The sequence below is a fragment of the Psammomys obesus genome, unplaced genomic scaffold, assembly GCF_907164565.1.
Source record: "Psammomys obesus unplaced genomic scaffold, mPsaObe1.curated_primary_1811, whole genome shotgun sequence".
Lineage (NCBI taxonomy): Eukaryota > Metazoa > Chordata > Mammalia > Rodentia > Muridae > Psammomys > Psammomys obesus.
The window spans coordinates 3083011-3110518 of NW_026596089.1; the positions used below are offsets into that span (position 1 = coordinate 3083011).

At 41.0% G+C, this 27508-nt stretch overlaps 1 protein-coding gene across 2 annotated transcripts in view; it reads left to right on the top strand.

Moving 5' to 3' along the window:
* Window positions 1-27508, top strand: part of Utrn (utrophin) — a 538848-nt gene that overhangs the window by 162947 nt on the left and 348393 nt on the right. For both annotated transcript variants that reach the window (XM_055627734.1, XM_055627735.1), the window contains exons 18-27: window positions 1342-1465; window positions 3377-3464; window positions 8050-8291; window positions 8823-9003; window positions 10030-10175; window positions 11417-11629; window positions 20100-20213; window positions 21078-21233; window positions 25074-25244; window positions 27262-27441. In XM_055627734.1, coding sequence (XP_055483709.1) covers window positions 1342-1465; window positions 3377-3464; window positions 8050-8291; window positions 8823-9003; window positions 10030-10175; window positions 11417-11629; window positions 20100-20213; window positions 21078-21233; window positions 25074-25244; window positions 27262-27441 — 1615 coding nt within the window. The remainder of the gene's footprint in view (window positions 1-1341; window positions 1466-3376; window positions 3465-8049; window positions 8292-8822; window positions 9004-10029; window positions 10176-11416; window positions 11630-20099; window positions 20214-21077; window positions 21234-25073; window positions 25245-27261; window positions 27442-27508) is intronic.

Consider the following 27508-nt stretch of genomic DNA (forward strand, 5'->3'; position numbering starts at 1 on the left):
TCTTTCTTTCTTTCTTTCTTTCTTTCTTTCTTTCTTTCTTTCTTTCTCTCTCTCTTTTCCTCCCTCCCTCCCTCCATCTCTCCCTTCCTCCCTCCATTCCTTCCTCCCTCCCTTCCTTCCTTCTTCCTCTCTTTGTAGTATACAGAAAACTGAGGTAACTCAGTGAAGGGCAGTTCTTCTGAATCTAGTAGAGAAGCATGAAGGGATGCTTCTGAGAGGAGTCATCAGGTACATATTCTCTTGCTTATGATGATACTGAGTCATGCTAGGGTGAGGGGCTGGCTACATGGACTGTCTTTGAGTACCCTCTGCTTATTTGTTAGTGTGGGGTTGTTCTTTAAAACCTCAGTTGCTTCCACTCTAACAGGAGTAATCAAAAGTGTATTTTCAGAAGGAGTCGTGAGGATTCTTTGTGTTAGTAATATACATGAAGGCCTAGCCAAGGGCCTGGTCTCTGGTTACCTTCTAGAGAACTGTGGTTTTTACCTGCTCCCTCTTCCCACCTCCAGCCTTCCCACTCCTCCTCCTCCCATTACCACTGTCTTGAGTTCCTCTTGCTTTCTATGGTGGACTTTTCTTTGCAGTCTTTGATTCTGGCCCCATAGTGAATAGGATCTTATGAACACATTCTTGTCAGGTCTGTGCTTAACACAAACTGATTATTGCTCTTTAAGTCCAGATTCCATAATAGATTACCGAGGACCTTCCAGTAACTTGCCACTGTGATTTTTGGCCACATTGTTAATTAGCTTTTCCTCTCAGCACTCACTGTACCAGACACACCTATTTGTAGCTTGCAAAATATGACCTCCATTTCCGTTGTTTTCCCTTTGCAAGGAAAGCTGTTAGGCACAGCCACTGTTATGCCCTGAAACCATGCTTTCCCTGGTTGGATTAGGAGTCATTCCTCTGAAGTCCTGGAATTATTAGTAGCTAAAAAATTCTTTTTATTACCTGTTACTTTCTATTCCTGATGATTTGAAGCTCCTTGGAGGCTGAGATAGATCTAGTTAACTATGTTTTGAATAAAAGAAGACAATTTTTAGGAATGTTTATACTTGCTCTTTTCTGTTAGTATCTAACTAAATCTGTTTTTCATTGGGTACAATACATTATAAAAATACAAATGATTCCTAATTAACAAAAGTTGTTAATTTGATTATTTTATTAACCCTAAATTGCTCACTCGTAATTGGAAAAGTGTGATACTATTATGGGTGTTTGCTCTGTTTAGGGGCATTGTGTGAAAACACATGCCTGACGGGCATTCAGCTTTTTCTTTATTGGGCCTAGGCAACAGGGGAAGCAATGACAGAGGCTAATGTCTCCATCTTGAAGCAGGTTTGATACCATGAATGCAGAGCTGCTGAACTGGATTTTGAAATCAAAGAGTGTCATTCAGAACACAGAGCTGCAAGAGTACAAGAAGTCGCAGGAGACCTCGGGAATGAAAAAGAAACTGAAGGTGAAATATATATAACAAATATGCCGGAAAATAAAATAATTCATCAGGCTACTTTTGCTGTTGGCATAGAGATGTGGCAGGGTCCAGAAGCTTCTGTGAAATAAATGTAGCCACAGATGGCTTTTAGAGTGTCACAGTAAGCATCAGATCCCCATATGGAGGAGAAATTCAATTTTTTTCCCCCTTATCCTCCTCAACCATTGAGTTGAACATACAATCATCATTATTGCCTTTTAAGTATGTTTAAATTTACATAGTCTGGTGCCTAGTAACTTAGGACTTTGCACTATTCTAAAGATATTTTGCTTTTGTACACAACAAAGTATTTGGTGTATTAAAATTTCCTAAAAATATTTTATTTTCTTTCTTTTTCTTTTTCAAGACAGTGTTTCACTGTGTAGCATTGGCTATCCTGGACTTACCTTGTAGACCAGGCTGGTCTTGAACTGTGAGCTCTGCCTGACTCTTCTGGGACTATAGGTGTGCACCACCATGCCTTACTTGAAAATATTTTCTTTAAAGAAGACATCCTTAAAAAAAAAAAAAAAAAAGCCAAAATTACCAGCTGGTAATTGGACCTATGCATTCACTTAACTTGATCAAAAATATTGGAAAGAGAGTTTCTAGAAAGTTGCTGAAAACAAGCTTCTTAAATTTATTACATCCCAGACACTCTGTATAAGTGAGCACACTCCCTGCTTTGCACCACTTCCTCAGCCCCTCATCTCAGTCTCTCCAGCAGCCTTGTGGGAAAAATGCCTCTTACATGCCTATGTACTGTGTGGTGAGTGATTACACTGAGCTAAGCACATGCATATTCTTGTCACTTTCCCCAATCAAGCACAGCATACCATCTGTTTACCTTACAATTACATCTTGTTGGGTATTTTAAGCAAAGTAGAGATGACTTGAACTCGCAAGAGGATAGACACCGGCCATATGAAAACAGTATACTGTTTTACATAAAGAACTTGAACAGAGAGCCAGGTGTAGTGGCACATGCCTGGAATCCCAGCACTAGGGAAGACAGAGGCAGGCAGATTGCTGTGAATTTAAGGCCTGCCTGGACTACAAAGCGAGTCCAGGTCAACCAAGGCTACGCAGAGAAACCCTACTTGAACAGACTCAGATTTTTAGCACAGATATCAAAGGCCATTGTGTTATGGGAAAGGGCCTCTTCTAAAACCAAAACCACTTTCGTTTGGTTCTAAAGCATATTATCATTATTTTGAAATTGTGTGTGAAGTATGCTGTGTTCACACTTGAATTAGAATTTGACCTTGGACCAACAATAATGTAGGCAGATAATACTGAGGCTCAAAATCATCCCCTTGTTCCCTAGCTTCTCTTTGATGAGCTCTGTCATAGCCATGTTGAGTTCCTCTGACCCAAATCGTTCCTTTCTTTAATTCTTCTTCCACCCCACCACCCTTTGTTTTGTTTGAGTCAGGTCTCACTGTGTAGCCTTGGATGGCCTAAAGCTTCTCTATATGCCAGGTTGGCATCAATCTCACAGAGATCCCTTTTCCTCTGTTTCCTGAGTGCTGGGGGTAAAGGTGTGTGCCCAAACCTTTGTTCTTATGATATGAAATAAACCATGTTCATGAATGGATATCTTAGACCAAAAGGTTAATTTTAATGATTTCCCCTTGATAAAAACACATAACTACAGAATATATAATTTTTCCTTCTAAAAGAATCTAAAGTTTATAGTTACTGTCGTTTTTGGAATTTTCTTTTTCAGAGTGCTTGCGAGTGGCCAAGAATTGCTTACCTTTTCATTGTAGTACTTTGTAGATAAACTTTGAAATACATAAAGAAAAGTTAAAAGGCATTAAATAGGAGGCTTTAAAATAGATCGTTATATTGAGAGAAGAGTTTTCAGTATTTTATATTTGCCTTTATTTCCAGGGATTAGAAAAAGAACAGACAGAAAGAACCCCCCAACTCGATGAACTGAATGAAACCGGACAAATCCTTCTGGAGCAAATGGGAAAAGGTGAGACCCTGCAGCGTTTTTTCCTTTCAGATTATTTTAGAAGGTCATACTTAATATTTGCAGTTTAACACATAAAATATTTAATAGAAAAAGCTAGAAAAAAAAGCTGGTTTTCATTTTTTTTTGAGGCAGCGGGATCTTTTAAAAATGGAAATCTTATATTGAAGACTTTTTATTAAAAACAGATAAAAATCAAAGTCATTCTGCTCTCACGTTGGGGGTCAGAAAACTAGAAACCTTGAAAACTTCAGAAGAACAATTAAGATCCAATAGTGTACAAGATTTTACAACCTCACCTTTGGGGCTACATATTCTGAATTTTTCTTGTAGATGAGGCTACTGAGGGAAATGTTTATGCTGGCAACACTGAGATATGAAGTTGCCTTGAGGTAAACTCATTGTGCTAGTTTCATTCTGTTGTTGTGACAAACACCATGAGCCAAAGCAGCTCAGGGGAGGAAATGGTTTATTTCAGCTTACAGATTCCAGTCTATCACTGAGGGAAGTAGGGGGGTTGGAACTCAAGTACGGTCTGAAAGTAGAAACCGTGGAGGAGGATGCTTGCTAGCTGCCTGGTCTGTACAGCCTAGGGCACCTGCCTAAGGAATGGTGTTGCCCACAAAAGATGTAGGACCGTCCTACATCTTTTAACAATCCAGACAATGTCCACTGGATAGTCCAATATAGACAATTTCTCAGTCGAGGCTTTTGTTTCAGATGATGCTAGGCTGTGACAAATGGACAATTTAAGCAGGAAGGACACTCAGTAATATTTGATTTTTGGTCATTCTCAGAGGATCACATTAATATTCTCTAGAAATATTTTTCTACTTAAATTCAGTTTTACTTGTATTTGAAAAATTTACAAGCAGTAAAGACCCCCAACCCCTCACTAAAGTCTTGCCTTAAACACAGAGAAACCTGAAATTAGTATTTGTTTTTTGCTATGGCTGTTAAGTTTGGTAGGTGGTTGTTTCTTTGCTCGGATTGGACTTTTCTCCCTTCCCCCTTAAGGAAAGAAGTGAGAGGCTGAGAAAGTTGAAGCCAGGGTCGGGGGTTCCAGCCTCGTGGTGAGGGCCACATGCTGCCATAGGTGATGGTAGAAGGGCAGAAACTGTAGTGGGTGCATGTCAGCTGCACATATGCTGGGCAGACAGGAGGCCGGCAGTACAGAGCCTGTCTTCTCAAGAGCTCTAGATGGGGGCACCAAGAATCACATTTCCTGTGCACCTGCTCCTTACTCTAAAAGTGCTTAAGTCGCCAGTCAGCTGGCTGGGGCCTTAGCCCTACCTGCATAGGAACCGTGGGTCGGCAAGGGAGGTGCTAGTCTTCTGCAGGGAGCTATTGCATCTTTTCACATGGGACAGCAGTGTGGCCTCAGCTAGCAGGAGCCACAGCAGGAGGTGACCTCTGGTGTAACAGCTCTTGTGAGGGCTTCCCACAGTGGGTCGCTTCTAGAAGCGCCAGAGTTATTGAATAGGCCTAGGAAGTGGGGACTCTTCATTCATAGAAGGTGGCTGGCTTTGAACCTTGTGAGCGGGCATAGCTATAGGGATCCTTGGGCAGTGGCCTGTGGTGGCTAAGACTCTTGGCTGTAAAGGCTTGGCAGCTTTCTGGATCAATTTCAGGGACCATGGCTTGCAGTTTCTTCCGAGGTGCTCTATTGATTTTCTCTCTCTCTCTTTAGGCCCATCTCTCTACCCTCTCTTCAGTTTACTCCCACCTTCCCGCTTGTTCCTGCCCTGTCTGCTCAGCTGCTGCTGTGGCTACGGCTGCTCATAATCTGGCTATCCCTGCCTTTTTGCCACTGTCAGTGGAGGCTCTGCCTATTTTGCATCTCTGTATGCAGCTGGCTCCTATGCCCTTTTGGCAACTTGGTCTGCCAATTGCTCAGGTCTGTCTAATCTTCAGATGTCAAGCCTCCCACTTCCTTGCTTCTTTTGAGGTTTAGCTTGCTAGGCTTTCTCAGTTCTGTATTCTCTCCCTCTATCCTTCTTTCTTTTCCCCAGCTATCCCTTTTCCCTAACTCCTTTCCTGAACTCCTCTACATACTACCGGCTGAATCCGGGGCCTTGTATGCACTAGACAAGTGGTCCCCCTGCCTTTTCTAAAGCTGTCAGGCAGCCAGTCTCTGCCCCTCCCCCACTGCTGCTCTGGTTCAAAGCTGCCCGCTTTGATCTCACTGCTGCCACTCCTGAGGTCTCCATTGTTCTTCCTTCCTGTCACTTCCTCACCCATCCACCTGAAAGCAGGCAAGAATAGACCATTCAAGAGAAGCCTTTTATTGGGCCCAATGTTGACACATCAGGGAAGGCTGTACAAGAATGTGTTTTCCACTTAGTTCACCAAGTGAGCCAAACAGCTCACTCGTGTAGCCAGAGAAAGGGTATTTGTACCAATCACAGAAAACCTCCAAAATAAATCGTTTTGTGTTTATGCCAAGTGTGTATTGTCCCCTTGGAGCAGTCACTTTACTGCTTTCAGGTCACTGGGGAAAGTGCTTTTGCTCCTCTCTGGACTGGATAGAAATGGTTGCAGTGTTATTTAGTGTTCACTGAAGCTTGGACTAGCAAAATGTTTAGTGCAAAGTTTGAAACACTCATGGTTGGTACATGTAGGAGCTGGCTTTGTGCTGCAGCTGTGACTGTCATGTCCTTCCTAAGACATCTGTGGGGCGTTCTGTGTGGCTGAGGCTGGTGTAAGGGCAGCCTGCTTGGATGTTTTGTTGTCAGTGCTCTTGCTTACAGCAGTGAGTAGACTCCAGGAGCATCATTTGGGGAGTTAGGACTCTCCTTCCCCCACATTTTTATTTGCAGGAAAATAAACAGCAGAAGGAATGCTTACGATAAGAACTCTCTAACATTCACATCAGATTTAACAATGTGTGATAGCACCTCACATGTTATCCAACTCCTGCTGTGGGAGAGGGGGTCCCTCCCTTTGCAAGTGTGTCTGCATCTGCCCTTGATCCCTTGATCGAAGCTACAAACAACCAAGGCACAATGTGGCAGATTAGTTAAAGAAAAATCTTTAAACCAGTAGTTTTAAATCTTTAACTTTTTTTTTTTTTGTATGTATGCGTTGTCTTGTAATTACTGCTTTGGAATAAATTTTCCTCTATATTTTATTTTTATTTTCTGTGTCTGAATATTTGCCAGCATGCACGTATTTGACCACCCCAAAGCACAGCTTCCATTTCCATGTTCACACAAGTTGTCAAGAAAAATGGTGCGTTTCTTATCCATGACTCCATCGAGAGTGAGACTTGCACATGGACTATGCTGTGAATGCCTGGCTTAGGTTTGATGCTCTGCCACCAGCTTGACGGGGGTAAACACTGACAGCTGATGTGAGTGTTTACCTTCGAACCAAGCATTCATGTTTGTGTTTCTCACTTCTAAGGAATGTAGTGTGACACACAACTTTCTAAATTTATATTGTTGGTGAAACAGGAGTGTATTCTTGTTTTTCATGACATTTTCCTTTTGAGTTGAGTTTTTATTACTGTGGATTTTGATCATGTATGTTTACAAAGGAGACTCATTTCATTGCCCTTCTTTTCACATCCTGAAGATGTGGAGTCTCTCCATCAGTACACATGTCTGCCAGACAGAAAGATACTTTCCTATACCTCCTCATACCCACTTCATGTATTGAAAAGGATATGGAAAGACCTATTGTTATAGATAATTCTTTAATCATTTCTAAAAACATTGTGTGCCTTTCTAAAATTTGAGAAAAGAAAATTAAGATTCTCAGAGGCTGGAAAGATGGCTCAGTGGGTAAAGGTTTTTGTCATAAAACCTAATGACTTAGCTCCTTCCCTGGGATACACATGGTGGAAAGAGAAAAACAATTGCAGCAGTTTGTCTTCTGACCACCGTGTGCATTGCTAGACATGTGTGTAGCCCCCAGTACAAACTAAGGAAAAAATATTAAAAATAAGATTAACACAATATAATAGTATTTTTGAGATATGTCTCCAAAGCAGCTACTGTTATTTTGGCATTGTTTATATTTAGTTATATATGTACAGAGTACTGGTAGGCTTGCTGATGTTTTTTGAACCTGGCTCCTGTCTTAATAAGTTCCTACATGTACCTATTTGCTTGCAGGCAAGGGACTCTTGTCATCCTATGTCACCATAGACTTGAGCCAGCTCTGAGTTTTGCTAGATGTCCGCTTTATTTTTTTATGGAAGAGGCCATATATTCTGATGTCAAAGTCTGAACAAATTCAGGGATGTGAGTTTGTTTGCCTGTGTCAGATTATAAGCTAGCCAAGTGTTAAGGTGTCAATGATGGAAGCATACACTCTGTGAAAGAGAAACTGGCTGATGCCCCATGGATGTACCTTGTGAGAAAACCACACCACCCTTGAACAATTCTCTTAGTGTTCTTCACTCTCCTTAGGATAGTGTATCATGATTTTTAGTTGTGTTAGAAGGGACATAAGGGAATGACCATTGTATGTGGCACTGCCTCATCATTCACCATGTTACAGTATGTAGGACCAATTCTCAACAGCTTTGTATGACTAGATGATGTATCTGCTTTGATACACGTAGAATTTTTTGTTTGTGTAGAAGGCCTCTCGACTGAAGAAATAAACAGTGTTCTGGAAAGGGTTTCGTCAGAGTGGAAGATGATAGCTCAGCAGCTAGAAGATCTGGGAAGGAGGATCAAGCTTCAGGAAGATATAAATGCTTATTTTAAGGAGCTCAATGCTCTTGAAAAGACCATCAAGGTGAAGGAAGAGTGGTTGAGGGACAAGTCCTTCTCTAAATCGCCCCAGCAGTCCTTGCCAAGCTTAAAGGATGCCTGCCAGGTAGGGTGAAAAATGGCCAGACTATACAGCCTTTCTGGGCTGAGTCTCATATAAAGATCATCATGTGTGGTGAGGGACATATGTATGTACGTGTGTGTGTGTGTGTGTGTGTGTGTGTGTGTGTGTATGATCTGTGTGAGTGCGGATAGACACACAGAGGACAGAGGAGGGCAACGGAGGACATTAAGTGTCCTGCCCTACCACACTCCACCTTATTCCTTTGAGGTATGGTGTCTCACTGAAGCTGGCCCAACTAGCCTCCTATCTGTGCCCTCCCACAATGCCATGTTTGCAGCATGTGGTTATGCTAACATTTTTGTATGGGTGCTGGGGATCCAGATTCAGGTCTGTATGATTGCTGTTATCCACTGAACCGTGTCGGTGGTCCAAAGGGTTTCATAATCGGAAGAGAAAGAGGAGTGTTGGTGAGAATGGGTCTGGTATCATGAGCTTTGTGTTCATGTTCTTTCTAATGTTTTATGGGGACACTCACCTTCATGGAGTGAAGTCATTGTATTTCCTCTTCCTTAGAGGGAGCTGACAGATCTCCTTGGCCTTCACCCCAGAATTGAGACCCTGTGTACAAGCTGTTCAGCCCTGAGGTCGTGGCCCTCTATCCCTGGTTTTGTCCAGCAGGATTTGGATGACCTTCGAAGTCACTATCAGGCTGTGCGGGAGGCTTTTGAGGAATGCCAGCAACAACTAGAGAATGGTAAACCTTGGTTTCCACTGCAGTCACTTTTCCCTCCCTTCCTCCCTCTATGTCCCTCCTTCATAATATTTTTCTCTGCACCCTGTCCTCACGGTCTTACAACACATTCAAACCATTTCCTGTGCTCACATTTGTTTATAAATAGACAACTTAAAAAACCAACCAAACAAAACAAAACCATGCGTGGTGGTGAAAGTCTTTAATCCCAGCACTTGGGTTGCTGTGGGCTGTGTGCACTTAGTGCTGTGACTGTCACCTCCACTATTTTAGCTCCTGTATCTTGTGTATGGACATTAGGAACGTGTGCGTGTTAGACAAATGTATCATGTTACCTTTCTTTTGATTATGCATTTGGACTTCATGCATTTTGCTTATGGAAATCAGCTAACTTCCAGTGTGACATAAAAACTAGGGAAGAATCTTCTCATAGTTGATTAGTGCAAGCCATGCCACTTACACCTCTAATTGGTTTCACCTCTTAGAACCTCACAGTCAACTCACTTCCTCTTCTGCACAAATGCTGGTTGTTTGGGAGTTTTACAGAGGCACTGAGGGAGATACTATGCTAGCTGGCTGTTGCTAGCCACCCCTGTTCCTTATAGTCCGCAGGGCTGCTGTATAGTTTGTGTACACCCACCCATGGGGTTTCAGGAGGGCTGGCGGAGGGATCTTTGCTTCCTTTTATTCTCTGTGTAGCAGTTGGGAAGGGGAGGCTATATGAGACAAAAGGAATGTTGTCCTTCGAGCTCCATAGAGACATTTCATCATGATCAAATGAAGAGAAATGAGAGTGATTTAATATTTCAAATATCAGCCTCCAGAGGAATGAAGCCACAATTTGTCTGTCTGAAATGCCAGAGGGGTGACTGAGTTTATTATCCAACAGAGGTCCTTTTCAGCTGTAATCATGGGGTCTAATTTATTATCTATTGGAGCTTACTTATTATATACAGAGGATTAATGGTGCAGACAGCAGATTAGGGCTCTAGCACTGTTTTCCCTAAGTGAGTGTGTTTAAATCATCAGAACTGAAGAGTCAGCCTGAACCTGCATATTTGGACACATTGAACACACTGAAAAAAGTGCTAAGTGAGTCAGAAGAAAAGGCCCAGACTTCTCTCAATGCCCTGAATGACCTCCCAATGGTGGAGCAGGCCCTGCAAGAAAAAAAGGTAAGCTGTCTTTAAGAACTCTCTGACCATTTCTGCTAGTTCATGTTAGATGTGTCAAGTGGGTTTTCAGCGATTAAAACAAAAATGGCTTTAAAAATTATTAAAACTTTGTTAGAAAAACAGTAGATTAAAAAAAGAATTCATTTTGTTTTTTGTTTATTATTATTTATTAGTAGTATTATTGTGGAGGTGGGTATGCACTGAGTCCAGAGGACAACTTTGGGAACTCGGTTTTCTCTTCCATTATGAGTTCCAGGGATAGAAATCATGTCTTCAGCTTTAGGTGACTGGAGTCTATCTGTTGAGCCAACCTGCAGGCCTAAGAGTTTATAATTATTTATAAGTTATAATAATTTTAATTTTATTTAATTTAGAATCATATACTTAAAACAATTTATAATTTATGAAACATTATAAATGTTAATAATTTATCTGAGGTACATAAAGATACATTATCATTACGAGGAAAAATGTACATTCTTACAGTTCATCTAAAATTCTAAGCCTGTTACTAATCTGCTAAATAGCTCTCCTAGAATAAGATGAAGTATATCAGTTGAATTGATTTCTTTTCTTTTTTTTTTTTTTCTTTCATTTTGAGAAAGGCTTTCTCTCTGTAGTGCAGGCTGGCCTAGAGCTGATAGCAATCCCCCTGCCTCAGCCTCCCCAGTGCTGGGATGTCTGCTATAAGCCACTTAAATAAACTTCATGTTGACTAATTTGCTTCCCTGCTTCTTTATTCCAGTAGCCTTAAGGCTCTGCACCAGTGGCTCTTAACTGTTCTAACACTGTTGATAACACTGATACAGTACTACTGTTTCCACTGCTATCACATAACTGCAATTTTGCTACTGTTATGAATTGTAATGTAAATATCTGATATGTGGAATATCTGATACACAACCCTTGTGAAAAGGTCATTAAGTCGCCAAAGGACTCTCAGCCCACAGATTGAGAACCACTGCTCTACACTGTTACACCTGATAAAAAAGACTAACCCTTGACCCAGGGCTCTTGGCCTACCCTGTGTGTGCAGTGTGCACACACAGTGTTTCAATGTACACCCCTACAAAACTCATGAGAAAAACACTTTGACTTATCTCGGTATGCTTTTTTTCTTTACAGTTTTTAGTAAGATAACCTGTTCTCCTTTTTTCCCGTATATGTACAGCTCACATTATTACATCTTATCAGGTGCGTACATCATTGTTCATGGCTTCAATTTTTTGAAACTTTTTCAGGCCCTTGATGAAATCCTTGAGAATCAAAAACCTACATTACATAAACTTTTACAAGAAACAAAGACTTTGGAGAAAAATATGCTTCCTGATGTGGGGAAAATATATAAACAGGAACTTGATGGTGTCCATACAAGGTGGACTAAAGTAAAGACCAAGGTTTCCAGAGATTTACATTTGCTTGAGGAAATCGTCCCCAGACTCAGAGATTTTGAGGTAAATCAAGAGACCAACAGGAGTTTAAGCTTGTTTCAGAGCACACAGTGATTATCACGTAAGACTGGAATATCTGCTTTCTGAATACTTTGTATTCTTCCTGGTCCCAGATTTATTATGTTCTTAAGTTGGGATTTATAAGTTGCTTATCAGAGACATTTTAATGTGCTGGTAAGCACAAAATGCATTCTTTTGTCTTGTAGAGGCTTCTTGGTAGGGGTGACAAGTATGTTGGTTAATAGTTAAACTAGATTTCAGCATGGGGGTCTACATGGCCTTGAACCAGTGTTCAAAGTACAGTGATGACTGGTTGCAGGGAAAGAACTTTGTAGGCAGCAGATAGCAGAGTGGTGGACATGGGGCCAGCAACATTGTCAGGTACAAAGGAAATTCCACTTCCTCAAATTCCCAAAGGCAGAAGGTATAAATGGCTGTGTGTGCCTGTTAGCACACCTTCATGCTTCCTCAGCATCACAAGTACCAGTGCCATGTGTCAAAGTCCATGCCAGCATCCTGGGTCTTCTCTTCCCCATCCTTCAAGCTCAGTCCCTCTAGCTCAGGAGCGTCCCTTTCCCCAGCTCCACATTCCCCTTAACCTTGCTATTTTAGCTATGCTTTTTCTTTTGCCTGCTCTCTGTCTTCTGCTCTCTGCTGTACCCTCCCCCCACCTTTGTCCCTGTTTCTCTCATGGCCAGGTCCAGTCTGCTGGCCATGTTTAATCTAATACTTTTGTTCTGCCCAGTTCACGAACCCCAAAAGACCAGGAATAAACAGACTCCGCTGTAAATACATGAGGTTCTTTTTATTACAAATTACAAGCTGCAGCTTGGGCCCACACCCCCCACTGCCAAAGCGGTGAGAGCCGAGCACCACGTGCCCAGGTTAGTTGGGTGATTTAAAGATTCTGGTCCATCCCAGCATGCCCAAGGCAGGGGTGATTCCTGCCTGGCAAGCATCTATTGGTTAAAATGCTACATTTTGAATTGATTGGCTATAGGAAGGTCCCCAGACCATAATGACCTGGTGTCCCTCCCTAGGGGGATGGGCCAGTTTCCTAGCAACTGTATATCTAGTGGGTGGGGAAAGAATGCAGTAAGGCGGTCCTTCCTCTCAGGGCATTACTAGATTTCTCCACCCACCTAGTTCAGGCCTTAATTAATAATAGCTGCTAATTTTTAATCTTTTGGTCTCTCACTTTCTCTGCGCTGGATTCTTCCAGATGCCTCTGGCTGTTCTCCCTCTGATACCTCATAAACACCATTCCCTTAACCAGATAACTGAGTGGTCATGTTTTCAGTGTATCCATCTGGCGCTGAAATCCAGGAGGAGCACAAATGGACCCCTTTCAAACTAAACCGAACTGCTGTATTGACTCTGCTAAGATATACATCATTTATTTCTGCAGTTTTCTGGCAACCACTGTATTCAACTCCAAGCTAAAATAGCAAGGTTAAGGGGAATGTGGAGCTGGGGAATGGGATGCTCCTGAGCTAGAGGGACTGAGCTTGAAGAATGGAGTCTAGACCCCTTATCAGCATCTTTCCTCCACCTCCTTCTTACCATACATGCTCCCAGGCCCCCTGGAGCCCATTGGTGGAATCCTCCTTCTGGCAGAGTTTCTGTTTGTGACCCTTTTCCCTCCTTTTCTAAATCTCTTTTTTTCTTCAGAATCAAAGATTCATTATGTCTTAACTGCCAATGACCTCAGTACAACTCAGTTACTGGCCAAATGTAGCACCTTAGATTTCCAAATTCTTACAGATTGTAACAATTCCTTTCACTTCCAAATTTCTTATCTCTAATCTTTCTCTGTTCTATAAAAACCTTCCATTAACCGTACCATGGAGTGGTCACATCATTAGTTTATACAGACATTTCAATAGCTAATAGAGTGCAGAACTTAAAAGAGTGAATCCTACTACTCAGAAAAAACATCTTTCAAGAGTATAGCACCTTTAGAGGTTGAATTAATTTTTGTGATGTGCTTATCTTATCTGCCTCTCTCCAGCCCTATGATATTTGTAAGAGGAGTCCCTATGTTTGTGTATATGGTCATAGTTGTCTCTTATTTTCTTGCTGTTTGGTGACATTTCTTTTGTCAACAGCTAATTCCTTTTGAACAGGATAAGGTTAGACTGCTACACTCTTCCATAGTGCTAGGCATAAATGTGGGCTTCAATTCTTCTGTTCTGTGCTGTGTTTAACAACAGAAATGGCCATCTGTGCTTTGACAAAACCATCACCTCCCTTCCCCACAGCAAGACATTTAAAAACATGAATCGGGCATTTTTTTTTTCTATTGATTTTACTGATAGGATTTTCTTATGAATCATGAGGATAAAATAAAATCTGAAGAAGCTCCTTTTTCTCAGTTCTGTCTTCTCTTTCATTGGTTATTACTAGACTGTGATCCTGGTTTTGTATCATTTCCTTTTCTGGAGCATTACCAGAGCATCTCCCCAATGCCCATTAGGCCTGGTTTGCCTCTTGGCTCTGCTGGCCAGGCACAGGCCACCCTGCAGCCCACTTCCTAACAGTTCTATCAGTCTTAACTCAACTCCTGCTGCCTAGCTCTTATGCTGGGAATTCATCTTTCACGGATGCCAGAGCCTTCTGCCTGTGGTCTGCTTATCTTCACCAAAGTGAAATGTTCATGCTTAGCACGTAGTCCCTGCCCCTTCCTTGTTTAGCTTGTCTACATCCCCACTGTGAGTGGCATCAGGCTGGGACCACCCTGGACTTTTGCCTTACTCTGGACATGTCATGTACTTGCTGGAATATCAAATCCCGCTGGCTGATTCTTTCAGAACAGGCTTCATTAGCAGTCTTCAGCCTTGCTCAGGACCACAGCACAGCCTGCACATCACTCATCCTTGCTTATAGTACTGTGTGTCCTCCCATCTCCACCCTGGGAGTTTCGTCATGCTCAGAACTTCAGGGCTCTCCTTTCTTCCAGGGTGTGAGCTCTTGGAAGACAGAACTCTGTGGGGTTCCCAGCACGTAAGAGGATGTGAATAGCAGGGACCCGAATGAATTGCTCAGTAGGTGTGTCAGTCTAAAACCCACTTATCTTCACTGGCAGCACAGCTGTCTGCTCACTTCTCTTCCTTCAGAGTTAAAGATATGTGCCAAAACCAATGTGTTCTGCCTCAGAACATGAAAGGACAGGCTGAAATGCTGCGATTGAAGAAGCAGGTTTTGAAATTATTTTGGAAGTATTTCAGGGCTAAAGTAAGGAAGAATAAAATCTTCTCTAATTTAACCTCTGAGTATATAGCCACTTAAACCTTTCTAGAGAGTGCAGGCCTGATATAATAATTATAATTTTGCCTCCTCCATCATTTTCATTCAATCCAGGGAATAATGGGCCATCCCACACCCTAGATTTAGGGATACAGGTTTAAACAAACTGATGTGGTGGCGATGTTATTCTCTGTCCTTATCTCTGTGCCAGAAAGCATTTTATGACAGTGTTTTGAGCAAGCTTTTGGTATCTGTTGAAACAACAGGTATTGTCTGCTACAGGCTCTGGAATGCTTCAAAAATGAGCAAAATAAGAAACTCTTTATTTTAAATTACTGCACTAATTCAGTTTTTCACAGCTGGTTCTGTCTGTGTCTTAAAAATGCACAGACATTCCATCTGATGGGGGAGAGGGCAGGGAAACACGCCAGGAATGTAGCTGAAATCAAGCGTGAGCAGCCTCTGGCTGTGCACCTTAGCTTGGCAGGCCCTCACATCCAGAGTTCCGAAGCTTTAAAATGCTCACCTCTCCAGCTCAGGGGGACAGCACAAGGTGCAAAGGGATTGTTTCGTTGACCCTACATTCTTTCTCTGTGACCCTGGACAAGGTGTTGCCTGCTCAAGAAGTTTTCTGTAGGGATGGTCAGTGTTTCTGAATTTTGACCATTCCAAAGAAGAACCTTTGATGTTTTAAGTTCTTCTAAGTAACCATATTATAGCAGTTTCATCTTCACTTGAATATTTGTGAATAAAAACAGGAATGAGAAATAATTACTGTCTTAAACTAGGACTGATTAATTTTATTGCAGACATTTTAATTAGAAATTTACTGGTAACTTGTATGTGTTTGCGTGTGTGTGTGTGTGAAAGAGAGAGAGAGACAGAGACATACACAGAGACGGAGACAGAGAGAGGAATGCACACACACACACACACACACACGACAGAAACAGACAGAGAGAATATGTGTATGCTTATGAAAATATGTGTGTGGAAGCCAGAGGCCAAATGATTGTCTTTGGAGTATTTTTTTTTTTTTTTTTTTTTTAAATAAGGTCTCTTCCTGGGACCTTGGACTCCCAGATCAGGCTATTCTGACTGGCCAGCGCACCTCAGAAATCTACCTGTTTTCCCTTTCCTAGCATTTGAAAAACAAGCGTTTGTCATATACCCTGCTCTTTATGTGGATTCTTCAGGTCCATGCTTACCAGGAAAGCAATTTACTGAACAAGCTATCTCCCAAACTCCTACTAGGGACTTAAAATAAATTTATTTATAAGAAGTCAAGTTCTCCAAAAAATTGTGTGTATATGTATGTGTTCATGTATTTGTTCAGGAAGGTGGACAGGCAGAGAAGGCATTTATTCATTAGTGTAGATTGGGAACACCCAAGTGCTTTAGCGGTGTGATTTTTTTCAGTGGCTAGAGAAATTGGGTTGTTCTTGTGAACTTTTTCGTGTTCTTTGTGACTTGGCTGAGGAACTGATGTGGGAGCCAAAGTTATATTTAAAGTTTTAATTACTGTGCCTAAGAGATCCATAAAGCAAAGGTACAACTAAGCAGTAGGCCCACTGGCCCAATGGCCGTGCTTCCTGAAATCCTGGGGGCTAGAGTTTATAAGAAATAGCATGCATGTCTTTTCCCCGCCCTAAACACATTTGTTTGCCCTAACTGTATAGATGTGCTTGATCACATGTGGGCGGGAGGTACATGGGAGGAGGTACTCGGAATGCAGGCTTGCTGCTGATCCGACGTTGTGGGAAGTGCACAATCTCGTGGCTTTGCCTGAGTAAGCCTCTGCAAAATATGACTTGCAGGCATTTTCTTGGAACCCTAGAATGGACCTGACCAGAGTCCATCATGGCCAATATTTCCTTAAAGCTTGCTCTGAATTTGGCTCAGCACTGTGGTAGTGGTGTTATTCTCACGCCCTGGGACTGAGACTGACTTCAGATGGGCAGACATGTGGGACTAACAGGCAGTTTTCTGCCATGGGTGCATTAGAAGATTTTCCTTTCAGGGAAAAGTAGACGCTGTGGGGAGAGTGAAGGAGGGAGGAACCGACTCTCTGAAATCTCCTGCAGGCAGGTGTCAGCTGGTAGTTCTTTAGTGATGCCTTGGCACCGAGCCTGGCCACAGGGTGGGGTGCCTGGTGAGTCTGCTGCTGCAAGGCGTTTTTAAAGTTTGGGCTGTGTGTCTCCTTTACTTACTCCTGAGCTCTGACTATGCCGCATCAGATATCCACTACCCAGCTCTTTCATGTGGCCATTTTCCAGGTACTTTAAAACAGCTGTAGGACTGAACAAATGTTAACACTGACAGCAATTAAAAAAGTACCTGATTTTTGGCAAACACATTCTCACCCTGGCATTTCTGGGTATCTCTGACAGGATGTAAGTTCTAGAATTTGGAAGAATCAGCTCTCCAATGAGACCCGTGTTGTTAATAATGAGGCAGAAACTTTACAGGTGCTGACTGTACTTTGCATGCGTCTGTGTGCTGTTCTCTGTACACTCTCTGAGATTTTCAGAACAATCAAACACAGTTGTTGTTATTCCTATTTTACGGGTGAGCAACTGCGGTGCTGAGAACAGAATTGGTTTTGTATAGTCATGTTTTTAGCTGCTGAGCTCAGCATGAGACCTCCATGTTTCTTTCATGGTGTACATGGATATGGATTACACGCAGGGTTGTCTGTAGTGAAAACAGGATGATTTTTCTGTCACTTTGTCTCGTTGGGATGATTAATTCTTTTTTTTTAATATTTAATTATTGTTTATACATTACTCTGCCTCCATGTATGCCTCCATGCCAGAAGGCACCAGATCTCATTATAGATGGTTATGAGCCACTATGGTGGTTGCTGGGAATTGAACTCAGACCTTTGGAAGAACAGCCAGTGCTCTTAACCTCTGAGCCATCTCTCCAGCCCAGGAGATGATTAATTCTATGTGGCTTGTCTGTGTCTGCTGTATTCCTCTTTCTCTTTTCTCGAATGAAGCTGAGAGCAAGAGAAGGACAGGTATTCCCAGACTGTGTGTATTCACTTGGGTCTGGGCCTATGTGAGAAGTGAAGAAGAGAGAAGGTGGAAGGAACTGATACCCTGTTTCTTCTCATTTGCCACTGAGGCGATAAAGCTGCCTAACGTTGGTTTGTTTTTTAACTGGTATTGTCAACATAATAAAACAAAATATAGTATTTATAATGACCTCATAATGTAGTTAAGCTAGCAATCTGTTAAGCAATATTTTGATAGGGGAAGCCTGTTTTGAGGAAATTAGTGAGAATACTGGGGTTTTAGTGAGTCATAATGCCATGACTCATGTATTTAAGAACTACGACTGGTAGCTAGCTTGGGGTTTGAGGCACCTTTAAGTGCCATTGTAAACTCTTAGCTGTGAAACTCTTTTCCTCATTCAAAATTAGCTTCATTGAATTTCTTAGTAACACAGAAATACTATGTTCTTTAGAAGTTCAGAATAGATATTAACAATGCAACAAGGCAGACAATTTGAAAAGGCATGTTTTATGACTGTTTTATTTTTAGTTATTTATTTTTAAATTTTATGTGCATATGTGAGTACTTCCATGTATGTGCAGGCAGTGACTGTGGAGGTCAGGAGAGGGCATTAAGTCCCCTGAAGCTGGAATTAAAGAAGGTTGTGGATTATCATGGGGGTGCTGAACCTAGTTTCTCTCTCAGAGCAGTGAGTGCTTTTTTCTGCCAAGATATTTCTCCAGCCCTGTTTTCAGTTTTTTTAGCATCTATTAATTATAAACAATGGAACTGTTTATGATTATGACATTTTCAGGAAAGCAGGGTTATTGGAAAATTCCATAAGAGTCAACATCAAGAAATCCAATCTAAACCAACCAACTAACCCAACCAAACCCAAATTATAGAGAAAATTATAGTTCTTTGTCAGATTTCTAAGTAGAAGAAAGTTAGGAAGAGCAGCTGGTAGGAGGCTGGAAAGGATAAAAGTTTTAATTATTCTTTTGTATTATTGTTGGTTTGTTTTTTAACTGGTATTGTCAAGATAACAAAACAATTTAGTATTTATAATGACCAAATTCTATAGTTGCTATACTGTACTGTATTGTACTATACTGTACTGTACTATACTATAGTTCTATACTAGCAATCTGTTAAGCAATATTTGATAGACTGATCTATTTAAAAACAAACAAGTTTAACACAGAAGAAGTATGGGACAACCTCACAGTAGGAAAAATCTAAAATCAGTTTAGGCTGTATTTTATAGGTGTGTAGCATCTGTATGGCAAGTTCTGCCATTATGATTCATTCCAACTTTATAATAATAATTATAGGAATATTAAATATTTTTTTTTCCCAGATCATGTGGATCAGAATAGCTTGTGTGTTACCTGGCTATATTACCCTAGAAATGTCATGAAACAAGGAATATTTAGCCATCACAGAGCTAGGGAGTCACACTGTGGCCACTTTCTAATTTCATCATTCACATTTGTTTCTATTTATAGGAGTGATCAAGAAAGAACTGAAGGGATTCAAGAAAACAAATTAGGGAATTGGTACAGCTGACTAACCAATGATGGAATAGAAGGCCTTGGGGAAAATGGCTGCTGCTTTAGTATTTGAGTGGGGTTAACCTCTCTTCTATACAGCTATACCTTTGCAGTCTCCTCTTTAAAGCCTGCTTCTTCTAGAAAATGTTTGCCTTCTTGTACTTAGTAACAGATTGGTTGAAAGAATTGAAGTAGACAGTGCTAGTTCTATTTTCAAGGAAGGAGCCACCCCACAGAAGAATGAAGAGTCCTGAGTTGTATTTCCTTCATGATGTTTACCTCCTCTGGTAGCTAGCTTTAAAGAAAAAAATGGTTCTGAGTTGTTGGAAACAAGATTTATTTTTTTTAGTTAATTATAACTAGAATAATGTTTTTTTTATTTTAATTTCAATCTTAGTTCTAAATATTGCTTGCATTTAACCAAAATAGTTCTCACCAGAGTGTTTGGGACTTGTGGAATGATTATGAAGCTATCATTTTTGGGAACTTTTACTTGAAAATAAATTAAAGACTTATTTTCCAAGTTGGGAGACTTCAAAAACGGAATGAAATAAATGAAGACCATGCTGTCGAAGTTTTGGGGAGTTGCCTTTTTTCCTAGTTGTAGTAGATCTTGAGATGATGTAGGTTGAATGTCACTGAGTAATACCTCCTCTGTGATTGTGTTCGATTTAGGCTGATTCTAAAGTCATTGAGAAGTGGATGGATGGTGTGAAAGACTTGCTAATGGAAGAACAGGCTGTCCAAGGAGACGCCCCTGTTCTACAGAGGCAACTTGACCAATGCACTGTGAGTTTTGCTGATCTGGCAATCCTGCTCAAATAAATAACATATTCTTCTTGTCCTTTGTCATTTTCTGTTATTAAAATTGTCAGAATGGGGCATATGAAGTCTAGGTAAAGTGTCTTTTATTATAAAGATTTTATTTTGGCTTTATAGCTAATAAAAGACAGACATTGCTCACATTTTAGTGCTGACTGTGGTTATAGAATTTGTGACAAGAGAACAAGAGTAAATTTATTTCCGTGGAAGGCATTCTCTTTTGTTACAATGGTGATCTTAATGTAATGGTTATCACGAGTGTGCTGCTATCATTGTATCCCATAATGAGCCTTTATGAGAAACATATTTAACAAATGAATTATGCTAGTAATACTACATACAATTTATGTGTGATGGCATTATCAGGTGTCTCTAAAGCAGTGGTTTTCAACCTTCTTAATGATATGTATCACCCTTTAATAGAGTTCCTCATGTGGTGGTAATCACCAACCATAAAATTATATTGTTACTAATTTATAACTAATTTTACTAATGTTATGAGTCGTGGTATAAATATCTGATATGCATGGTATTTGATATGTGACACCCCCAACCCAAAGAAGACATGGTGTACAGGTTGAGAAATGATGCTCTAAATTAATTTAAAGTAGTATTTTCCACTGAAATTCAAGTGTTTTTAATTTAATTTTAGCAAATGGCCATATTAAATGTCAGGCGAAATGAGCTTCTTGAAGTGAGTTAAGTAGCTGAGAATCCCGACTCCCGGGCAAAATATCCTTGAAATACCTGCAGGATCTAGGCAGATAGGTGTGGTACTGATGTCCACTTTAATTGAAGCAGACTCAACATGGGCTTCTTTCCTATATTCAGTCATTTGCTAATGAAATAGAAACAATTGAGTCATCTCTGAGAAACATGAGAGAAGTAGAGACTCACCTTCAAAGCTGTCCAGTCGCTGGAATCAAGACGTGGGTGCAGATGAGACTAGTGGAGTACCAAGCCCAACTGGAGAAATTCAGCAAAGAGGTGAGTTTTTCACCCTCACTAGAAAGGGGACACAGTGGTACTGGCTTCTCTTGACCAGGAAAACAAAACTGAAAAATAGTGCTTTACAGGAAAGCATGAAACACACTTAAACACACATGCATCTGAACACACGCACACACATAACACACACACACACAGATGTGTATATGTGTGTATGTATATGTTTCAAATTGAGCTCCACACATTCATTTATGACACTTGTCTTGCCTTGAGGGCATACAAGTGTGGTAGCCACTAATTATAGCTATTAATCTTTTGGGCAGCAATGTTTATTAATCAACTACAGTTTAGCATTTTATTAATTATTGTCTGCTGCCAGGTGTCTCTTTATGCTCTGGGATAGCAGTGAGCAGGGCAAAGCTTCTTCTTGAGGACTTTGTTTTCCTGTGAGGCAGGTGAACTGTCACGGAGGGATAGCCAAGAGTTGAGAGAAGGTAGATTTGTTTTCAGTAGGTTGGCCAGGGTCTTGTTCAGCTTGGGATATTGCAGTAGAGTACTGGGTAAAGAAAGAGGGAGGCCATGTCAGATTCAGATAAGAACATGCAGTATGAGAAATTTCCCAGTTCAAAGCTCAGCTGTGGAAGTGAGTGTGGTGTGTTCACTGAGGTCCCAGGGCGCTGCCGTTGGAATAGAGTGAGAGGAGTTAGTGATAAGGAAGGTAAGGATACCTGAGGTCAGAAGGTAGGGTGGGGGCCTTTATTAAGGGCAAACACTCTGGATTTGATTTTAAGAATGATGTCAATCATTGTTTGAAAATTTGTTAACTTATTTTGCTGTTATTACTATGTGTGTATATGTGTGTTGGCCCATGTACCCTGGGTACATGTAGAAGTCAAGAATATCTTGTCAAAGATAGTCTATCTTCTACTGTTGTGTGAGTCTGGATGATCGGACCCAGTTCCCCAGGCTTGGCTGCAAAGTGTCTTTGCCTGCTTAGCCATCTCACTGGCCCACGGTTGAGGATTTTGAGCAGGGGAGTGACATGATAGAGGCAGTGCTTGAGGCCCTGAGAAATGCCGTGAATGGATGGTCTTTTGGAAACAGAGACAGGGCTTGGGTAGAGGATGATATATGATGGAAAAGTGATGGGTCAAGGCTGGCTCAGGAGATTGGCAGAGGGTCTTTGCGTGGATTGAGGTGTTACTCTTTGAACAATAGGAACTCAAAAGGAGAAGCTTTGGGAAGTGCAGACAAGGGATGAGTCCTAGTCTGGAAGGGTCAAGGTCAAGATGACCCTGCCCATGGTGTCCTTTATTTTTTCCTCTTTTTAAAATTTCAGTTTTAGTGTCTTTGGGGCATGGGAACCCGAAGACATTGAGTAAGAGTAGTGAAATAGAGGACATGGTTCTTAGGTGACACTCAGGAATAAGCAGCTATCTAGCATCCATCATTTACTTATCTCCTGGATCCCTGTATTCATGCATCTATCTTTCATCCTCCATAATCTTCACCCATTCATTGTTTATCATTCCTGTCTACTATTGCCATATATATCTGTCCATCCTTAACCATTTATCTGTTGACCCACTTGCTCACTCACTTACTCACTCATAATACTATAAACTCAACTGTGAATTGTATTTGATTTGAAGTATAGAAACATCAGAGTCTTCAGCAAAGAAGTAGCTACATGTTGTATGAGTTATTAGTTATTTAGATCAGTTCTACCCAATTTGTATCACTAGTAAAAAATTTAAGAATTTTAGAAAATATTTTAAAATTGTAGTTAGCAAAAATAGGTATGTCTGGGGCTGAAGAGAAGGTTCAGCAGTGAAGAGCATTTGTAGCTCTTGCAGAGGATCCAGATTCCATTTGCAGCATGGGAGGCCACAGGAGTCTGGAACTCCAGTTCCAGATGATTTTTTTTGTTTTTTGAGACAGGGTTTTTCTGTGTAGCTCTGGCTGTCCTAGGACTCGCTCTGTAGACCAGGCTGGCCTCAGCTCATGAAGATCCACCTGCCTCTGCCTCCCAAGAGTTGGGATTAAAGACATGTGCCACCACACAGCAGTTCTTTGTGACCTTGATGCTCTCTTCTGGTCTCCATGGCCAGTGTACAAGCATGTGAATAGACAAAACACCTCTACACATAAAACAAAAATTAATAAGTAAAAAAAGGGCGTGTCAAACAAAAATCTGCAGTAATGCCTCTCATCTATGCTATCATGAAAGAAATTATAACTGTTCTAAAATACAAAGTATATAGTTATGATTTTGTGGATTTTGTTTTATTCTCAAGTTTTCTATAGATCTATTAAAATGTTAAAACTGTGTTCAGAAAGTGCAAGCAAAGAGAACCCTCTAGAAGTACACTCAAAAGTCTATGTTTATATGGCTATATTGCACTTTAACAGCTAAGCATCTCTCTAGCCCCCATATTGCACTTTATACACACAAGCACACACACACCATCTATCATCTATCTATATGTACATATATATATATGAAACTACAGATAAGAGCTGCCTAGGTGACAGCGTTGACCATCAGCCTAGGCAAAGCACTGTGTGCTGTTGTGGCTTCTCTCTGGAAGACAATCACCCCAGCTGGGTGCGGCGGGTGTGCATAGGCCTGGAAAGAAAAGTTCCCTGTCTATTTTTAGGCCTGTGATCCTGTTTGGAGGGAGGGAACAGGAAAGCCACTAACTGTCCCTTAACCCACATTCCTGTGAACCCGTCCTGTTCCTGTCCTGGCCTCTGGTTACTGTCAGCTCTGGTGAGGTGGCCTCCCCGCTGACATGTAATTTGAGCAGGCTTGTCAGAGGAAGGTTGTGCTATTCCTGTGTGCCAGGATCATCTCGTCCGCCAAAGTGAGTTTGTGGTCCGTCGAAGAACTCTGAAAATATTTGTAACGTACTTCACAAGATTATTGGGCCTGGTTCAGACCAATAGCTATTTTCAAATGTATCTTCTACTTTCTTTTTCTTAAAGTTTATTTCATGTGCCCTGGAGTTTTGCCTGTCTGTATGTCTCTGTGTGTAGAGTTCTGGGTTTCCTGGAACTGGAGTTACAGATAGTTGTGACCTGTCATGTGGGTTCTGGGGATGGAACCTGGAGCATCAAGAAGAGCAGCCAGTGCTCTTAACTACTGAGCTGTCTTTCCAGCCTCAATTTGTTCTTTCTAACCAACATTTTATAGGGTAATATCTTATGAGCATCTTTTATAATAGTTCTTCTCACCCTCAGTTTTTTCCTTATTTTTGGGAGCAGGTCTTACTCTGTAGACCAGGCTGGCCTTGATTCACAGAGACTCCCTTGCTTCTGCCTCCCTAGAGCTGCGTTTAAAGGGATGTGTAGCCATGCCCAGCTCTACCACCCTCAGTTTAGGAAGTGAGGACACAATCGGAATTCTGATTACTGTTTTTCTTTTTTAAATATTAAACAATGTTATAATAAAATTATTTAATATATACCTTTATTGCTATAGGTTAAGCTCCTTCATGTAGAATAAAGAGGTCAGGAACCAAGCTGGGTTGGAAGTAGAAGCTTCCTCTTTCCTGCTGCCAAATTTCCCAGTGCTGCAAAGTCCTATGCAGGCTCCTGGAGAGAAAAAGACCATTTTTCAGAGTGAAAAGACTATTTTCAGAGTGACAGTGGGTATCTTCAGGTTAGGTTCAAGCCTAAAATGCTGTGTAGAGTTAACTATATTTTTATAATTTCTTACATTATACAGTATCAGCATAGGATGTATAAATTTTTTACTTGAATATTAAAACCTAAGACTGGAAATTAATCACAGTGTCTTTAAATATTAAAGGGTAGAACTTTGGTACTTAATGTATTTAAATGTTTTTATTGATCAGAGTGGTGTTTCTTTCCTAGATTGCTGTTCAAAAAAGCAGGTTGTGTGATAGTCAGGAAAAAGCCATGAACTTGAAAAAGGACTTGGCCGAGATGCAGGAGTGGATGGCTCAGGCTGAAGAGGAGTACCTGGAGAGGGACTTTGAGTACAAATCTCCGGAAGAACTCGAGAGTGCCGTGGAGGAGATGAAGGTGCGGCCTTGTGCCTGTCTTTTCACACTGTTCAGTCTGTCAGTCACTCAACCTGTCATACTACATGGAGCCATATAGACAAGTCTGCTCAGGTAGCAGGATTTTAAATTTAAAAAAATGAGAAGAGTAGCTGTGGTGGTTTTAGTTGGAAAAGGAGGCAGATGCCCATCCACTGGTTCAAGTCCACCTTGGAGTTGATGCTGTGAGGTCCCTTGCAGACAGTTATATATGTTGTAGTCTTGGGGAGCCACAGAGGACTTCAGAGTCTCGAAGACTGTACAGAGAAACTGTACTATTCCTTTTTTAAGGTAGTAAACACATATAGTATAAACTTACCATTTTAGCAGTTTCTTAGTATATATTTTATAGTGTTGCTTATAGTCACAGTGGCATGCAGCTTCTGTCACTGTTTCCAGGAAGGGTAAATTGTGGTAAGGGGTAAAGGAGACATCACAGGTTGGTTAGAGGTTATCATGGCTCTATTGGGTTTGACTCCAGTCAGTATTTGGGGTACGCAGGAGCAGGAGGCAGGGGCTCTTCAGTCAGAATTGGGTCACACAGGAACCCAGAACATCCTTGAAAGCAGAAGAAAGAGCCTATACAGTTGGGGTCACATAATATCCTTGGAGCAGGAAGCAAGGGCTATACAGTCAGTATTGGGGGCACAGGGGAACCCCATAAGTTCTTTAGAGCAGGAGGCAGAGGGTGTAGAGAGAAGATGAGGTGAAGATAAGTTAGAGTCACAGGCTGTGGTTCTAGAAACTTTTATTTCTGAGTCAGTAGTTCTTGTTTAATGAAAGAATTGGGCCTCAGACCCACACTGCCTCCACTGTTCTTCAAAGATCAACACATGATTCCTTTTAAGATTCATCTTTCCTTTTGTAAAAGATCAAGCAACATAATGTATGACCACCCAACAGTTAACTCAATCATTAATATATCTAAGGGAAAGCTTTCTGTGCAGGCAGATTTTAAAGAGATTTTATATGATGTTCATGCATACTATATATGACTCAGTACACGTGAAAGTAGTCTTACTTGAGCTGTGGCAAGGTACTGAAATATATATGTGTGTGTATGTATAGTGTAGCTCCTTTTGAAATTTTTTAAAAAAATATTTTTAATATAGAAAATATTTTAAAGGTAGTCTAAGTCTACTGTCCAAAGACCGACTACCTCATTTTATCTCTCACACTGTTGGAAGTTTAGTTTGATGTTGTTTTTAAAAGTCATTGTAGTTGTCAGTGAAGAAAAATGAGATTAAAATCTTTGATTGGGCAACATTCTATTCATTTTTATTCTTGAAAAAAGCCATTAGGAATTTAAAAGCCACTACACTTAATTACTTTTCCCTCACCCCGGGAGAGCTGAAATCCATTAAGCAATAAAGAAAGCTAAAAGGGAAGTTAACGGGCTGTTGCAGGTGGATTTTCTTGCATGTGAGATTAAGCATCTTGAGCACAGATGGAAAGCCAGGAAGCAGCTATTTCTGGACCAAGCTGTCCAGTGGAACTTCATCATCTTTGATATGCTCTTCATTCTTGGATGGATGGATGTATCTGTGTTCTAGGAGGCAAATGTTTTTAGAAGGATTTGTGGGACATTTTAATGGATGTCTCTGCCATGGTATCCTGCCATTTTTAAGGGCTTTTATGTATTTCAGTTTAATGTGTTCAGACCTCCAGTGGTCAGTTAAAGTAAGTTCATTTAGGTCCTTAACCTGAACCCAGAGTTTGGAAATATTTCTTGTAAACACTGTTTAGGATATCTTGGCTGTGAACTCTGGTGTTATTAAATGAAAATGTTGTGGGGACTGGAAATGTACATTGGAACTTAGAAGGGTGAGATTTTAATTTTAACATTCTTCTTACAAAAAAAAACTCTATATAATTTTCTAAATTATGTTCTACTCAGGCATATAGAATCATTTAGGTGTTTTAATTCTATATTATTTATTTATTTATAAAGATATTGATTGCAGAGAACTGTGTTTTAAGTTGTTTCTTTCTTGGGACAGAGGGCGAAAGAGGATGTGCTGCAGAAGGAGGTGAGGGTGAAGATTCTGAAGGACAGCATCAAGCTGGTGGCTGCCAAGGTGCCCTCTGGTGGCCAGGAGTTGACATCGGCGTTCAATGTGGTGCTGGAGAGCTACCAGCTCCTTTGTAATAGAATTCGTGGGAAGTGCCACACACTGGAGGTATGAGATTGTCTCCCTCATGGACACCATCCTGAGATTCACGTTCTGTGTGTAGTGAGCATTCCCC